The sequence below is a fragment of the Cavia porcellus genome, unplaced genomic scaffold, assembly GCF_034190915.1.
Source record: "Cavia porcellus strain 051 isolate PalLab524CR breed Dunkin Hartley unplaced genomic scaffold, mCavPor4.1 scaffold_18, whole genome shotgun sequence".
NCBI classification, from domain to species: domain Eukaryota; kingdom Metazoa; phylum Chordata; class Mammalia; order Rodentia; family Caviidae; genus Cavia; species Cavia porcellus.
This window is the reverse complement of record NW_026947501.1, coordinates 19,291,630-19,310,260: the sequence shown is the minus strand read 5'-3', so window position 1 is coordinate 19,310,260 and position 18,631 is coordinate 19,291,630. Positions and strand designations below refer to the sequence as shown.

The 18,631-nt window shown below is 34.3% G+C and overlaps 1 protein-coding gene across 4 annotated transcripts in view; it reads right to left on the bottom strand.

Annotated features, from left to right (window-relative positions):
* Aftph (aftiphilin) overlaps nt 1–18,631 on the bottom strand; it is a 60,700-nt gene that overhangs the window by 5,958 nt on the left and 36,111 nt on the right. Inside the window, exons 3-9 of one of the 4 annotated variants that reach the window (XM_063229515.1) lie at nt 17,751–17,902; nt 14,791–14,917; nt 14,338–14,394; nt 12,034–12,156; nt 7,150–7,210; nt 5,545–5,628; nt 1,397–1,520 (exon numbers count right to left, since the gene is read on the bottom strand). In XM_063229515.1, coding sequence (XP_063085585.1) covers nt 1,397–1,520; nt 5,545–5,628; nt 7,150–7,210; nt 12,034–12,156; nt 14,338–14,394; nt 14,791–14,917; nt 17,751–17,902 — 728 coding nt within the window. Of the gene's footprint in view, nt 1–1,392; nt 1,521–5,544; nt 5,629–7,149; nt 7,211–12,033; nt 12,157–14,337; nt 14,395–14,790; nt 14,918–17,750; nt 17,903–18,631 lie in introns of those variants that run through there. The other 3 variants (XM_063229516.1, XR_010040584.1, XM_063229517.1) reach the window with 3 other exon arrangements.

Sequence of the window (18,631 nt, the reverse complement as noted above, 5' to 3'; positions counted from 1 at the left end):
TCCCATGTGTAAAAGACTCCCCTGTTTCCCATGATTTAATCTTTTATTTTGCTCTCTATTTATATTTTGAGTTTCTCATATAAGAGAGATCAGGTGATATGTAGGCTTATATGTCTAATTTATTTCACTTTATCATTATGGTCTCAAGGTGCATCCATTTTCCCACAAATGACTCAAATTTATCCTTCTTTATAAATACCATATTTTCTTTATCTATTCATCTGTTGATGGACATACAGGCTGCTTTCAAGATTTAGCTGTTATGGGTTGAGTGCCTTTAACTCTTTTAAGAAGATACCTAGAAGGAGAATAGCTGGGTCAAAGAGAATTTTTTTTTAGTTTTTTTAAGAGTCCAATTTTGAATTTAACATGTAAATATTTCAAGAGAAAACCATAATACTCTCTCAAAGTGGGCAGCTAACAGGTAAATATTCTTTTTTAAAACACTGAGGAATTATGAATGTGGAAAGCATAGCTGGCATGCTAGTCAACCTATATTTGCACTTGCAGTAATGATGCCAGGCTCATAATGATTATATGTCTATTAGGAACTGGTTTATTCTTTTTTTTGTTTGTTTGTTTTTTTCCTTTTTATCGGTACCGGGGATCGAACTCACGACTGCCTGCTTGCAAGGCAGGCGCTTATGCCGCTGAGCTGAATCTCCAGACCTGAGGAACTGGTTTATTCTTGTTAATATATCAAAGCAGTGGGTTACTGCATTGCTTAATTATGTAAAACTAAATGTTTCCTTGATCCTAAATATAAGCCCAAGTGACAATCCTTGTATTTGGTTTCAATACTGGGTGACAATCTTTCAAAGGCCATGTTCCTAAAGAAGTTCTCAGGAAGCTTGGTAAAGGACTTCATGTCCCAAGTCAGAAGTGCACATCGGTGGAAAATTAGGAAAATACTGTATCAGAGTGACCATATTTTATCCTGAAAGAGGAAAGATTAGCCTAGGAAACATCAGGCATTCCAAAGATGATCATGATAATTAGGAAGGGCAAATGGATAATGTTTACAATGGCTTCATGATCTCAATACTTAATCAGAATTATTCTCTGTAATACAGGGGGAAAAAAGACAAAAGAAAAGCTCATTTAATGGCTAGGGATATAGCTCAGTGGTAGAGCACTTGCCTGGAACACATGAAGTCCTGGGTTCAATCCCTAGTGGCACAACACAACACAACACAACACAACACATCTGTCAACTCCTTCTAGGCTCTCTGCTCTAATAAAGCTTGTAATTAAACATAATGTGATACTGTTTGCTGGACTTAGGCATTTTTTAACATATAAATATGAATTTTAACACACTGAAATACTGCCAACTTTCGTGCCTTTTTTTAACTGAGAACTGAAAATTATGGTGTAATCAACACTAGCTATTTACCTGGTAGATGTACTCGTCTTCTCTACTGTGGACATGAGTCTCGCAAATGCGTCAGTCACCTTGAGATTTGAGGTGGAGATTTCCAGCTTAGAGGTTGTTAACTCATACAACTCTGGATCCACACCTTATAGTACAAAATGACAGTCAGTGATGGCAAGCTGCATGAGTTCCTCAATTTGCCACAATACACAATGTGATAGCAATATTCTATAAACATCTGAGTCTGTTACAAGTACCACTATCTTAAGAACACTGAAATACTGTTATTTATTTTTTTAAACTATAAGCTGTCCTTTTTGGACTATGTATAAAACAGGAAAATGATTTTAACATTCCACTTTAGAATACCAATTAATCTAAATTTACATAGCAGATGCCTCCTAAATACCTCTAAAATATCTCTTCTGTAGAAAAACGCCCCCAGTTTTGGATTAGTAATATAAAAATTATCAATGTTCCATAAATAGAATACATATAATTTGTTAAATGACATTCTTCAATTTAAAAATGGCCTATAAACCTCATTTCTTGAACTTTCTTATTTCCCTACCTCCCAACCATTTTTCTTTGTTATTTTCTTCCACTGTAAAAGATTTGGAAGTTAACATAAAAATCTCAAACATGATAAATGATTTCTTATTTCCAGGAAATTCATATCTCCAGGGTTATATTTCTATCTTGTGCCTGAATCTGAGAGTCAACAGTTCAAATATCTAAGTAGAATAATTCAAAATACACTGAAAGCATTAGATTTATTGTGAAATCTATATAAAAATCTATCCCACTTGATTCACTAAAACAATTTTAAAAATATTTCACATTAGTATACATAAAATGCTGGCAAACTGAAAATTTTGAAAAAGTTTAATATTTTAAACTCAAGCTAAACTTTGGACAATGGAGACACTGAAATGAAAAATTCAGAATATGAATCCTATACTGTTGTTGATGTCAGCAAATCAGAACAGAAATTTTAGTAGTTTCAGGGTATAAGAGAAAATTAGATGGTAAAAAAATAATGTTTCTTAGCTTTTAAAATTTCTGTCTTTTTTCCCAGACAAGATTGTACTATGTTGCTCAGGCTGGCCTTGAACTCCTGGGTTCAAGCAATTCTTCTGCCTCAGCCTCCTGAGTAGTTAGGAATAAAGGTGAACACTATTGTGCCCAAGTAATTATTAAAATTCTGAAAAAAAAAAAGCTCGAAAGATCACATAAAATTATAGTAACTTATATAGTTATATGATCTAGTTCCCTCCTTTTTGGATATTTTGAGGTTAAGGGAAAGATTAAGAACTACCTTCTATTAACCAGCTCTGTAACATAAACACAAACCTCAGATGTTTACAGAAATTAAGCAAAAGCAGTTTTCACAGTTACCAAGTCCAACAAGGGAGGAAGGCTATAGAAAATGTTGACTCTCGCAAGTTTTGAATATTTCATTAAGGTATAGTTTCAAGATATACTTAAAAAGAACTTTGGTTCTCCTATACTAAGTATGTACATTGCAGTTAAAATGTAAAAAAATTGTAGATGTTTGCAATTGGACCAAATGAACCCAATGCACTTTCCTCTTCCGTTGTTCAAGATTAGATTCTGAGATACTAAAAAATTTAAACTGATGCCTACTGTACAATGCAGAAACAACTGCATTCTGACTGGCAAGCAACAGGAAAGTGCTAGAAAAACTTAGCTGGGTTTATAAAATACTCGCCACTTTGAGGTCAAACAGTAAAATGGCAGATTGAAAAAAAATGCAGCAGTATAAACTGGTGTCCGCCCGTAATCTCAGCACTCTGAAAGGCTGAGGTTGAGGTAGAAGGATCACAAGTTTCAGTTTAATCTGGGCAACTCAGCGAGACCCTGTCTCAAAAATTTAAAAAAAGGGCTGAGGATGTAGATGTGTTCAGTGTGATGGTCCTGGGTTCAATCCTCAGAACAGGGAAAAACAAAAACAGAAACTGCTCCCTCTCTAGCCCAAAATGATAAAAACACAACTCACCCTCAAATCTACAACTATTGTTAAATTTTTTAGAAACAAAGCAACTACCTATCAAACACTAGTAATTAGGGAATAATTTTTTAATGAAAGTTTTTTTAACAGAACCTTAATGAGGCATAGTTTAGTTACATAATTAAAGCTAGCCAACCAAGTTCTATGCCAACCTCTTAAGAATCACACACAAAATAATTAAATAACTGCAAGTTAAGACAAAATGACTTTCCCAGAAACAAGTCAGAAAAAGTGCAAGCAAGTAGTGAAATGGAACACTAAGGAAAGTGTTGATACCTGTAGCTTGATGGTTTTAACAAAACCCAATAGCAATAAAAAGAAGTCAAAACAAATTTATTATAATCAAATTTATACAGCAACTAGAGCATATTAATGAAAATTATGAACAGAAACAAGATCCCAAAGTAATGAGCACTACATTGAGCATGTTGATTTCATCTGCATTCTAGCTCTAAGCTTTTGAAACCATTTTCTGTTCTTGAGACTGTACTGAGTCTGATTATCAGATCATCTTTGTACTTGTTTGTATGGCCAGGATATTTGTGCTCCTATCGATGGTTTTTAAATGAATTTGAAATGTAAGCAAAAATTAAAACTAAACCAGATCTTAAGATATCCCCCCCAAAAAGTGACCTCATTTAAATTATAATACAATTTATGACAAAACAAAGCCGAGAACAAATTTGTAATGAGATTGATAATTAACTCTTAAAAATATAAAGGTGGTATAAAATTTTTGGTTGCTTCCTCCACTCCCATTAAGTACCATATTATGAAATGTCGCACTACCCTATCTCACTCAGATCATTCCACAGATCAGATGTATTTATAAGTAATTTAAGTAACAGCAAAATAAAATATCATCTTGAAGTAAAATACAAAAACAAAAACAAAAAAACCAGAGAGATTTGTTTTTCGTAAGCTTCCAAAATCTTAAAAATGATAGCTAGGGGCTTAGATTTGAAGACCCCAATCATTTTATTCTGGAAGGCCTTAAAGCTTCTCTGTAGCAAGATCAGGTTTCTCTACAAGATTTAAGAAAAGGCATAATGGAATCCCAGAGTTACCCTTGGCTGGCTTTGCTAGTCCCCCAACCCCGTCCCAATAGTTCTTTACGGTTCCTAACTGCTGGAAGTGGATGACTGGGTAGCCTAGCAGAACTGAACACAAGAAGCAATTCACAGGAACCAGGCTGGCTGGAAAACTGGGCACGGAAAGGGATCCCTACCAGGTGTTCTGGTTACTGGCATCTCTGTTAGCACCCCATGGTCATCAGTGATCAATGGGCATGATTACCAGGATCACAAGTTGGGATGACAGGGACTCATTAAAAGTCATATTAAATAAAATGTAAACATAAAAATGCCATTATAATTTTAATCTTTTATTCAGTCAGAAAATAACAAAATACATTAATCCTTTGGTCCATGAACTGAACTTTTGCAGGGCTGAACATTAATTTAACAGGCACTCCAGTAAATTTTAATTTCTAGCTTCTAGTATCTCACAGCAATTATTTTCTACTACTAATTTTTGTTAACATTTTGTTTCTCCATAGAAAACAGTACACTTCTGATTTAAAGGCTACATAAAAACAATAAAGTTCTATGTGGGACGATGTAACTATGTGCTAGTCTCCAATATTCTGCAACCTAATTATTTATATATATTTAGGAACACTAACAAACAACTAATTAAAACATTAGACTTTAATTTGTAAAGGTTGCATTATTACAGGACTACAATGTAAAGTCATTATTGTGTACTAAAATATTGTTGTTTCTCTTTTTCAAATGGCTTTACAGAGTTTTTAAAAATAAGGATACAAAATATCACTTTTCCCACTTGAGGGGAGGGCCCTGCCTTTAACTGTCTAAGGCCATTAGGGCTGCATTACTTTCAGAAACTACCTTCAGTTTTGAATATTACACTCTCAGAACATTTGCTTTAAAATATATTCTATATAAGTCATTTGTAGTAGTCAGATATTAGAAAATAGCAATAGAGTAAAGAAAAGTATTTAAAAAGACACTGTAGAGAATACAATCTACTTATTTCCTTGTTTATAGGAAAGTCAAGTGTTGTGGTCATGCTTTTAGTAAATTAACTAGAATTGTGGTTTTAACACTCTGCTGACCTGGGATTGTGGTGCTGCTGCTAGAGCTACTGTCATCCACGGGCCCAAAGAAATCAAGGTTCAGAAGAGTGGAACCTCCACTAGCTTGAAATTCAGTGACCATGTTGGTAGGCAGCCACACAGAAGGTAAGCCAAGGGAGGAGGGGTTATGTGTAAAAAGGGGTAAGACACACACTTGAACATGCAGGTTATAATTAGTAGTCATTACACATTTTAAAATCAACATTAAAACAATGTGTACAGTATTAGTTTTTCATTACTAAGGACATTTTTAAACAGTTTAATTCAATGTACATTTTCTCATGTACAATGTAAAGAATATAACACTTGGTAAGGTTTTTAGTTAGGAATTCAGTTCTTTCAATCAAAACTGGAAGCCATACCAGAAAGACCAGGAGAAGGCATACCCGTTAAAGGGAAACAATACTTTAATTTAAATCTAACATGAAATTAATGTACATTCTCAAATCAATCTCTCATGTTAGTAATGTTGGTTTCTAATTAATGATAAAAAAATGACAAAGTCATCAGTTTTAGGACAAAATACTAGTAATTAACTCAGTTTAAAGTAACGTAATAATATCATAACTGCCCTACCCTGATGTGCAACCTCAAGATGTACTGTTCCCCTTTAACTCTGAAACAATCAGAAATAGTATACAGTTTTTTAAAGACGTTGTTTGTTAATAAAAAGCATGATGATTTGACTAAAGACACCAGACAACAGCAAAGGTGCATCCAGGCTTTCCTTCAGCACTGTATTGTTCAATTGGATGCTTTCCAGATATCCTAGGACCCCACTATTAGGAAAAACTGATAGCATTTTAGGCAATGGCACTAAGAATTGCCATTGAAGTGATCACAACAGGAATTCTAGACAACAGCTCAAATAACTCAAGCACAGAAAGAGGAACATTATATACCAGGGTCCACTTAAAACTTGTGAATGCTAGAAACTAGCACTGTATGTTATTTTAAAGACCCTGTATCACTAGAAGTTACTTCTTTTTTTAGCATTGTCTTTTAAAAAACATAAGCAAAACCAATGCTCTATGGAACTGTCTTCAAGCATTTCAAGATAAGTTTTAGAAAAGGACCACGAAAATCATTCATTTTTCCATTTGCATATAAGTACTTTATAAAATATTATTAAATTTGAAAACTACTTTGAGCCAGTAAGTATGGACTTATTTGCACATTGTTTTTGGTTAAATAATTGTGCTTTGTGTTTGAAGCAGCCTCTAGCCACAAGACTTTGCATTCAAGAAAATTCCATGAATTAAAACTACAGAAAAACTTTTCAATTAAATAGGTCTTAGCTAATATTAAACTATCTAGATACTTGTAAAAAATAAAGCTTATTTTTATTTACGTAAAGAAACTAAAATTTTGCCTTGCTACTACTATCTATAGTCAGACATTAATAATGCTGATAATAGTAACAGCTTTGTTTCTTAGGCAATTACTAATCAGAAAGAAAGCCTGAATTTCCAAGATAAGAAGTTATATTTAAACAAAAAGGAAATCAGCAAAGCGAAGTCTGTCTGAACTTTGCAGCTTTCTTAACTCTAGCTCTGGTGCTAGAGGCTCTACGGAGAGACGTACCATCTAAAGGGTTAGTAAGGCCACTGCTACTCCAGTCAAACTGGACGGGCGGTAGAGACTCCTAGAGTTGAAACCAAAAAATCAAAATTAATCAGTACAGATTGTATCAACATAAAGAATACTTAAAAATAAAAACAAAAAATAAAAAGTATTATACCAAGATCATTAGGCAACAAAGTACCTAAAGACAAAACTAGGATAACTTATAATTTTAGAAAGTTACCTGCAAATATTAACAAAAACTAAAATTGCAAAATTTACACACTGTACAGTTCATTGAAACTAAAAATGGATTTTTACAATTTCTAACAAATTTATGACTGATTCTATGCCAAGATTTCAATCTATTCTGAAATCTTTCTTAGCTTGATCATAATAAAAACATTTTAAAACTCTATGATTTTTTCATGAAAGAGTTACATTTATCTTAAATAACTAGTCATTTAAAATTTCTTAAAAGACAAAATATAATGCCACAGAAAAGGTACTATTGAAAGTGAGATTTGGATTAAGACAGAATAACCTCTAGGTAACTACTTATATAACCTTGTAGGACTTGGTTCATTTACCTGGTCTCCTTAAACAGAAAATGAGAAAGTTCAAAAGTTTAACGTTTTCTAATTCTTTATAATTTTTCAAACTGCAAAATAAATTAAATGAGATCTACTTTTTCTTTTTGTTTTTTTTTTTTTTTTTTGAGACAGGGTCTTGATATGCAGTTCAGGCTGGCTTTGAACTCACTTTGTAGGCCAGGCTGGCCTGGGACTTACAGTGATCCACTTGCCTCAGCCTCCAGAGTGCTGCAATTACTGGCGTGTACCACCACACCCAGAGAGGCTTGAAGTTTTTTAAAAGACTTCTAACATCAACACATCATTGTGCCTTTTTTGGTATGCTTTACTGGTTTTTTGTTTTTTTTTTCTTTTGAGACAGGTCTTGCTATGTAGTTCAGGGTGGTTTTGACCTCACAGTATAGCCCAGGTTGGCCTTGAATTCCTGGTGATCCTCCTGCTTCAGCCTCATGAGTGCCAGGATTACAACAGTGTGCCACCACGCCTGGCTGCTGTGCTATCAAGGCAGGCTCTATTAAAACTTTTTATTCATATTTTTGGGGGAGGGTAGGTAAAGATAATATTCTGTGGAGGACACAGCAGCATGAATTGGTTATTTTGGAAAGCCTAATCATAATTAAATGATAAAATATATTAACAATGATAGGCAAATTCAGTATTTAATTGCTAAAAAGAGGTCCAGTCTGAGGTTAAAGGGGAAGATAGAAACCAAGTAAAATGCTAACGTTAGGGTTCCCAACGATAAAAGATGGTAAGAGAAAGTAAGTTTTTTGTAGGATGGGAGAGTTCTACATGCTGCTGATGGAGGTGGTTACCTAACTCTGTCCACATGATAAAGTGACACAGAACAATGTATGCACAATGCACCCAAGTAATAACCCTTGATTTTACACTGTATTATTAATATGCAAGATGTAACCAGGGAGATGTTAGTGAAAGATACACAGGACTTTTTATGTACCATATTTGCAATTTTCTATGAATTTATAATTATTTGAAAAATGTTGAAATATAACTTGAAGCAATGTGGTATGAATGATTTCTGCACAGACAACAGCACGAAGGAAACAAGGTCAAATAAAAAGAACAAACAACATGGAGATTAGGGACAGAAGAACTAGAGTCTGATTCCAGGGAGATCACTGAGGATAGTCTTCTCAAAACAGTTTCTTTTTTTTGAGACAAGGTCTTGCTGTGCAGTTCAGGTTGGCCTTGGACTCACTATGTAGCCCAGGCTGGCCTCGAATTCATAGTGATCCTCTTGCCTCAGCCTTTCAAGTGCTGGGATTAGAGGGATGCACCACTATACCCAGCTCCTTTCTTTTTTAATTAAAAACAGTGAATCATGGTATTGATCAGTTTTTTCTTCTACCTTTAAAGTTCTGATTCACAACTAAAACAGTCCTATCAAGCAGCCTAAGCAAAGAAGCTGCTAATAGTGAATAGCTATTGGATAACAGGTAGTCAGAAAATTCACTGGTTAGTAGTGAATAAAGTATGGTTTAAGTATTGCATTTTTTTTCACGGCCCTGGGGATAGAACCTAGGACCATGCTAAGCAACTACTCTACCACTGAGCTACATCATCAGCCATTTTAAATTTTGAGAGAGTGTTGCTAAGGTGTCCTGGCTATCTTTAAATTTGTGATTTTCCTGCTTCAGCCTCTCAGATAGATGGGATTACAGATGTGCACTAGCAAACTCAGTCTCCAATATTGATCTTACTAATAGAAATGCACCATAAATAGTGAGACCTTAAATTAGTGGATAAAGATAAAACTATCTTTTTATCAGAAGGAATCATTGACTAATTTTTACAGTTGAGCCATGTTTTCAGGTAAAAGTATCTTAGAAAAAAATACCGTGAACTGTTACTAATAAGCTCTTAATTCCTAAACCAGAGATGCCATGGATATTACATTGATAAATTCAAGTCAATTTGAGGGAAAAAAAATAAACACAATAAAACTTGATGAGTACCAAAACTGAGATCGAGCAGGCAGATCCAAAGCATGTAGTCATAGTGGGAATTATACAACTGTGTTAAATTTGAAAGCCACCATCCAATAATGCTTACCAAAAAAAAAAAGTATTGAATATGTTTTATGAAAAACAAACAAAAAAAGAAAGAAAAACAGACAGACAGATGGACTGAACCAGGTCTATACTAACACAATTTGCTATGCTTCTAGCACTACAGGTTGTTTCATTTGAAAAATACCACCACTGGGAAGACATAGAGTGTACGGCCAAAAAGGTTATGTATATGTATTATGCCAAAGACTAGTGATAAGCTAGACCACTTTATATAAAGAAAATCTTTATAATGCATTTTAGATGCAGGTATGTTTTTCTTTTGTGATCCTGCCTCAGCCTTCCAAGTACTGGGATTACAGATGTGCACCACCATGCAATGTGTTAACTATTTTAATCTGAGAAGGACAGAGCCAAGCAAGGATCTCACAATTCAGCGATAGGGGTCATGCATCTCAACACAAAAGTACTACACATGTTCTCAGGTCATTTGGAATATGCTTTTAGTCAAGTCTACATTAAATAAGAAAGATGACAAGATATACTATATGGATATAACAAAGTATCTTCTAATAAGATCAAATCAAAATGGGGCAAATGTTTAGCAACAACTATTTCTATTAAAATATATACTAACTTAATGTGGTTGAACATGAAGATTTAGTTGAAGGGATGAGAAAAGGGTAGGGAAGCAAGGAAAGCTCACAATAAATGTCTCAGGAAGAAAGCTGCATTTTTAGTAAACATACCAAGTAGTTATCTTCCTTTACCTAATCTGTAGGAATAAGAATGTTTGTGGAAGTAGAAATAGTAATGGGCTATGAGAAAGGTAATTTTGGAATCTGTATAGACAGGGCATGTACCTGGCAGCAGTTAATAGCCAGGGAGCAATATGACGGCAACAAAAGGAAGCTAAGGACAGATTCTACCTCCTAATGCATTTTGCCCAAGCAACCTTGTGCCTATCCATCAGTAAACCCAGGCATTGTAGAACAGGTTCCTTAGCCCACTAAGCGCCAGTAATAAGCTAGCTTTACAGTGATAGTTAAGCCATGCCCCAAAATAAACTACAGTGCACAGCAATGACATTACATGTTTCTTACAACACAGATGAGACAGTATTGGACCTATACTTTACACACTATTTCTACAGTATGTTCTCCAAAACACTATTATGATAGGAGTTAAGATTCCCCTCTCTTTGGCATCCCCCAACCCCAAGGACCTGCAGCTGAGAACATTTGAGAATTAAACTAAAATTGAATAGGATTATTTACTGCACTATTCTTCAGAAACCTTCATGTTTTTGTTGTGAATAGTATGTTATAAAGTATAGTATTTCCCCAAGTGACTTTGCCCTGGCACATCACTTTAGTAGACCACTGCTGGGGATCTGTGTGTAAGGCAGTACATATTTTAAGAAAGGTTCTACATTTTTATGTTAGATGCAGCTGATAACATTTAAGAAATGATACCCAGGCCAGAAATATGGTTTAGAAATGTTCATGTTCACTGAAAAAGGTAAAGCTTTTTTTTTTTGTACTGGGGATCGAACTCGCAACTACGTGCTTGCAAGGCAGACGCTTAGGCCGCTGAGCTAAATCCCCAGCCCCCAAAAATGTAAAGCTTTTAAACAATGTTTAACAAATACAGAATCAATTTCTGATTTGGTGTGGGAAGAGTAAGCAAGCCAAATTGGCCTGTTCCCCCCGCCCCAAGATAAAAAGTGAAAGAGAAGACTTTAATATTAAACATACTGGACTAGAATAGAATTTGTGCTTAAATGTGCCAGAGGTAAAAACAAAAAAGATAAGTCAAGTTTTGTTGCTTTCTAAAATTTCAGAGATTTCTAGGAAAACATTACGGCAGAATTGAAGGGCTGGTATAAATGCATTATTTCCTATTAGTTTTAAAATCCAACACTTTCCAGATTTGTTTTAGTAATTATGATCATATAGTGTTCAAACTGGAAGAGACGATAGAAGTACCTAATACTCTTCATACTCTTCATTCATTTTTAGGTCAAGAGACTAGGACTTAGATTAGCTTAGGCAGCTATGGTCATCCTGTTCTCAAATTGTGTATTTCTGTATTTAAAACCTAGAGATAATTTGCTCACTGTATTCCAAGTGATGTCAGTTAACAAACAAAATTGTGTCATTAAATCAAGTTTTTAAAAATATAAAACTGAAAGCTATGTATTAAGGAAAAAATCAGTATGTATATACATATGTGTCTAGACATGCATAAACACAGTGAACCCATTTGGATATTTTTACCTGGAATTGATCAGATGTACATGTGCTCATCTCTGGTGTCACGGTGGTTGTCTGACCAATGGAAGCAATTTTTTCTGCAGCAGATAGTGGTTTTAATGGTTCCTTGGTGGGTTCTAACATACCCTGCAAAAAGCACATTAGTCATTATTCAGAAAGGATTAACCCATAAACTTTTAAAGAGAATTAATCTAGCAGAAAGAAGAAGAAATAAAAAAGCCAAGTCATTTGGAAAGTACTAAAGACAAAAAAGGTCCATTCAAAATTTCATTTACAGAAAATTTTATAGTAACATAACAGGAACAGTTTCACAATAACCTTGCATTTAAAGTCAGATGTCTTGAAGAGTATAGATATTACTGTTATGCAAAGGTATTAAATGCAGTTTGGGAGGGGATGTAGTAGAAATACATCACAACTAGGTTTAAGAATTCAACATTTTTATGATGCGTAAGACTGAAACTACAGAAAAGAGCAAACTTTGTACATAATGATGCCTGGAGAAATAAGAGCACCAGAATCTTAGTATTTAGTTTCCTGATTGGCAAAACAGCCAAGTAGAAGCGAAACCATTTTACATGGCTTTGTTACAAATCTAACACTTTCTCAGGATGGGTACAGAAACAAGGAAAACCCCCGCACATTCTATTAACACTCTAAAGTATATAAAATAAATAACCCAGGCTAATGACCTAAAAAACGAAAGTTTTACATATTTAAAAATATCATTGGAAAGTTGGGTGTGGTGGTGGTGCCTGTAATCCCAGCACTCAGGAGGAAGAGGCAGTAGGTCACTATGAATTTGAGGCCCACCTGGGCTACATTGTTCAAAGTCAGCCTCAATTACATAGTGAGACCCTATCTGAAAAACAAAACACAACACTTGAGTTTAAGACCAGACTTGCTACATAATGAGACTCTGTCTCAAAAACATAGAAAAGAGAAAGGAAAAAAAAACAAAAAACAAAAAAAAAACAAAAAACAAGAAAAAAAAACAGACATAGAAAAAATAAATAAATAAAAAAGAAAAAGGAAAGAAAAAGACTTCAATAAAAGCTAGAAAAATGAAAGGGAAATACATAATCTAAATATATTCATTATACAGGCTCTCCCTGATGTTGTTATGCAAACAAAGGAAATATAGCTGACAAACAATTACTAGTGCCTGCCAAGCTTTCTAATTTGAACTATCATTTAGCCAGTGGTTCTCAAATTATCTTTAATTTCCAACTATTATGTCAGTTTCTAGGAAATGAGATATGCAAATTCTCAAACCACACTTTCTTGAATAAGAAAATTCTGGAGATGCTACCCAGTAATCTGTGTTATCACAAGTCTCTCAGGTGCTTTATGATCGTTTCAGGTATGACCCTTCCAGATAAGATCAAAGATACTCAACAGTGGCAAAAATTTAGGTGGTATTAAAACTTTACACTAAAAAGAGTAAGTTTCCAAATGAAAGACATCACCAGATAGACATTTACACTGATTAAATAAACTGACATAGAAGAGTAGAGGGATCATCATTAAGCTGTTTTAAAAATGCAAGGTAACTATTTACAAAGGAGCAGAAACTGACAAGAAAGCTCAAGTACAGAAAGTTCCACTAAATGCAAAAATGTTCCAATTCAATACCAATAATTAGTATTTATTCACGGAAAAGGTTTGTAGATGAAAAGGTTAAATCTCATAGTAAATGTACTTTCACATGTACTTAGAGTGGCAAAACTTAAACTCAGTGCCAGGAGTTATTTACTACCTGTTGTATCTGAAAAAACAAAATTTAACACATTGCAACATATTAATGGAAAAACTAAGAATGAATTATATATCCTGCTAACTCACTTCCATTTATTATAAACTAGTATTTCCAAACTTTTATGTATATCCATAGCCTAAATATTGCATTATTTACTATTAATAACAACTGGATTAAAACAAGAATCTTTAAGCCTTTAGGTATTTCGGCTTCATTTTAAAAACAGGTTTACAAAAGAAAAAAAAAAACCTTCAAAGATGCATTTTATAAAGAGCTGTAAGCACGTATCTATAAGACTGATTAGACTGAAAAATAATTTTCAATCTAAAATGCAACAGTATCTATAATTTATGTAATATAAAAAAATGCCGAGATAAAGATTTGAAGAGTTTTATGAAATCAAACATTATGATACATACATACACACATACTTACGATTTCAACATGCAATGCCTCTTAACATATACTTCTAAGTCTTGCTGTCCATGATGGTTTTACAGAGTAAACACAGTAATGATAAATACATGCAGACACATTTCTGTACTTACCAGCCCTGCTGCATACATGGGCACTATAACAGGCTGCTTCTTATTGCCAGTGAAGAGCTACGGATGTGAGAGAAAGAACATATACTGAGAAAATAGTTTAGAGAATGGTTTGTCATGTAGTGAAAGTCTCCAAAATGTTTACAGTGCTTATTACATACATTATAAATGATGAATCAAATAGTGTTAAATTGCCCATAAGGTTATAGTCCAATTCTTTTAGTTAAGGGAAAACACAAACAGCTTTTTCTAAAAATAATAAATACTTCTTGGAGAAACATTTAAGTAGACTGATGTTTAAAAATCACCACAGTCAAAATAAAGGAACACTTGAACCAACAAAGATTCATTTTTCTGAAAAGCAGCTTATCAGAGAGAGCTTGAACAGAAGTATTAAAAAGTTTTCAAAACACCCATAGATCGATTAAAGAGTTTTTCAAAGTATAACAAACTCACAATGTTTCGAGTATCTATTCCCAAGGAACACAAAAGTTTCTTGTTGCTATGGGAGCCACCCCATTGGTATCTCAAACCATGTGCATCATGGATATCTTGTAGCTCTGTCCACACATCCAGAAGTTCCCTGCAAAGGACAAGATGAAGACACCAACAGGTTACTCAAGAGCTTTTACCAGGAATTCTACTTTTAATATGACTATGACATATTACACATTTCAAATAAACGTGTTTAACATGAGTATATTACTGTTATGTGAAGTCAAAAGCCAACATTTAGCCATTTAAAAAGAAACTAAGTTAAACGCTTAAGAAACAATATGAACACGTACTATCCCTTTTGTATTATGCAACCAAAAAACTTCATAGGAAGAAATTATTCAGCATTCTACCATCTTAATATAGATATGATTTGTGTTTTCTCAGAGTCTTGAGAGTCATTTATTTAGTTTTCTATGCCTTCTTCAGATCTGAAGCATGTCCTAACTCACATATGTAAAGTAGTTGCCCTTTATGTATGCTTCCACTTTCTGTGGCTTCAGTCACCTGGTCTGAAAGTGGTCAGTCGTGGTCTGAAAACACTAAGGTAAGATTCAGGAAATAAGTAATTCCTACATTTTAATTTGGTACTATTCTGAATATTAACTTTACTTCAACTTAGCATATAGTCATTGGTATCATCTTGCATTATCACAGAAAAAAGGCAAATATTGTACAATGAAGATATTTTGAAAGAAAGATTACTCACACAAGTTTTATTACAATGTTACTTTATATATTTCATTTATCAGTTACTGTTTTAAATCTCTTTCTGAGTCTAATATATAAATTAAACTCTATGATAGGTATGAATATACAGAAAAAAGTATAGTAAGTATATGCATAAGGAGTTTAATATAACCTGAAATTTCAGGCATCCACAGGGTTTTAGAACATATTTCCCTTGGCTATGGAGTAAGTCACAGACTACTGTGACTTTTTCAATAGCTGTGAAATGTTCTATTATGCTGATACACCATCATTTATTTAGCTACAACACTATAGTTCTGAAGTTATTTTTATTATTTGGTTCTGACTGCTAGTATGGTGTTATCTATATTTTATGGCATGTGTTGTTATATGGGTATATTATTTTTTAGGAAGCATCTTTGGAGGTCAGGCATGGTGGTGCACACCTATAGTCTAGCACCACTCTGGAGACTGAGGCAGGAGATTTGCCCTGAGTTCCCCGTCAGCCTGGTGATATACAGTGAGTTTAAGGCCAGCCTGAACTACATAATGAGACTCTGTCTAAAAAAAAAGAAAAAAAAGACGGAAAGAGATGACTGGGTACAAACAAACAAACACCTTGTATCCACACACAGTTTCAAGATAAAAAACCAAATTTGCTGTTTATCTTCTTTCCTCAGAAATCACCCACAACACCAAGAAACTGAAAAACAATCTCAATCTTCAATGAAATCAAGGGATACTTAAAATCTTGTGGCACCGAGGTCACAAAAAAGATGAAGGAGGTGTAACTGACTTGGATGAATGCAAGGAAATATCAGCCGAGGAAAAGGATGCTTCCAGAGGTCAAGAGTGATAGAAAGCAAAAGAATGGCTCAAAAATAACTTTGAAATTAAAATCAGAAAACCAGTCCAGACTCTCTAACATTCGTAAGTAACAGGAGCTCCAAAAAGAGAAAACAGACCATGGGGTGAAAGTAATTGTCAAGGTTGTAATACAAAGAAATATAAAATGATGGTCCTACCCCTACTCATCAGTACAATAGGTGAGAAAGATACTTCACTGTGAAATCTCAGAACATTAGCAACAAACTTACTACACTGTAATGTAGGCTTACCATCAGAGTAAAATAAAATAAAATTTTATTTCTCATGTATTTTTCCTTCAGGGGCTTATTAGAAGATGTGCTCCAATGAAATGAGACCTGACTGAAGAGAAATCTCCAGAAAACACATATAAGAGGCCCAGACTGAAACCATTCTAGATGAGAACAAGACTATAAAGGGGGTTTCTATTGGAGGGGAGAGGGGCAAAAACTAAAAACAAATAGAAAGATGGCCTGACAGGCTTGATCACAAGTTGTGATAAGAAAACACCTGTTTGGAATATTTGCAGAGACTTTACCAATTGAGCATCCCTAATTTGAAATGCTTCAAAACTGAAAAAAATTACTTTTGAGACTGGAAGTGTGTGTGTGTGTGTGTGTGTGTGTGTGTGTGTGTGTGTGTGTGTGTATGCTGCCCAGGCTAGCCCTAAACTTCTGGGCACATATGGTCCTCCTGAGCAGCAGGACAAAAGGCATGTGCCACTGTGTCTAACCAACATTGGAAATTTTCTGAGTATCACACATTAAGGTTCAAAAAATTTTGGCTTTCAGTTTACAGATTTTCAGAATAGGGCTCCTCAAAGTCCAAAATAAAGTTGTATAAAGGAAATGGGATTTTAGTAGTGAACAAAATTTACATAATTATAATACTCAAAATACCAAAAAAGAAAATTAATATAAAGCAGCAATTTAAATACATTGGGAATATAAAGGCAGAATAGCATTTATCATACAAGGTAGTCCTCCCCCTCTCTGCTTTTTGAGGCAGGGTCTTGCCATGCAGCTTAAGCTGGCCTTGAGCTCACTTTGTAGCCCAGGCTGGTCTTGAACTCACAATGATCCTCCTGTCTCAGTGTCCCTAGTGCTGGGATTACAGAAGTACATTACCACGCCCAGTCAATCATACAACATAGTTAAAAGTATAACACTCACTGATTAGAATACTGATTTGTATCAAAAATAGCTCAAAAGCAGAGAAGCAAGAAGTTTTTTCAACATAAACTAGCACATGAAGAAACTTCAACATAAACTGAAGTTTTAAGACCATTAAGGTCCTGATCATAAAGTTGTAAACTAGCCTTAAAACAGCTAAAATTACCAGACCACACACTATGTACTACTTACCCACTTTCAGCTAAGGCCTCGCTTGTTTTTTTTGGCAAGGTGCTTGTCTCTAGCAAGTGTTTCAGGGAAGTAACTTCCTCTTCAGCATCAGGGACAAGTATGGAAGGGAAACATCCTTCGAAAATTCGTTCCAGGCGGTTTAGTAAAGCTGTCTGCATCAAAACACACCCCCCCATGCAAGTTTATTTTCATTAATCCAATTTTACTAATGTCGTAGTCTAATCATTAACACACATACACAAAAACACCTTGTCTACTGCTGCAAAAGAGGGAAACCAGCACTCATTTAGAAAAATACTAAGTGAAAAGAACATAACTACTCATAGAATAATTACTCTAAATGGTTACCTTAAATGATCATAGTGACAGTATAGTAGCTACAAATATAGCTATACATTGTTACTGGTACTTTACACATATTATCTTAATTCATTACAAAATTTTACAAAGAGAAATTACTAATCTATTGTATAGTGAGAAATTAATCTCACAATCTGAATAATCTGCCCAAAGCCAGATCCAAACAAAACACTAGAAAGCACTCATATTCTTTCCACTGCTTCTGTGTTCTAGATTTAAGAGTAATGAGACTGGATGCTTATGAAAATTATGGTACTGTAGCTATAAGAACCTTTTTCTTGATTATAAACACTTAAATTGTGAATTTTTGATGTATCTCTGTTGCCAATATTACAACCCAAAGTAGGAAAGAATGTCTCAACTTTTACTGGTAAGTCCAACAGCTCACTTATCATTTTGATGTTCATTTTATCTTCTGGAAACTCCATTTCTCTACTCTTTTTTCTAGCATACATATACATGATTTTGAACAAAAACTACCTTCCCCAAGTAAAGCTGTATATTCCCTAGAGTATTTCTAC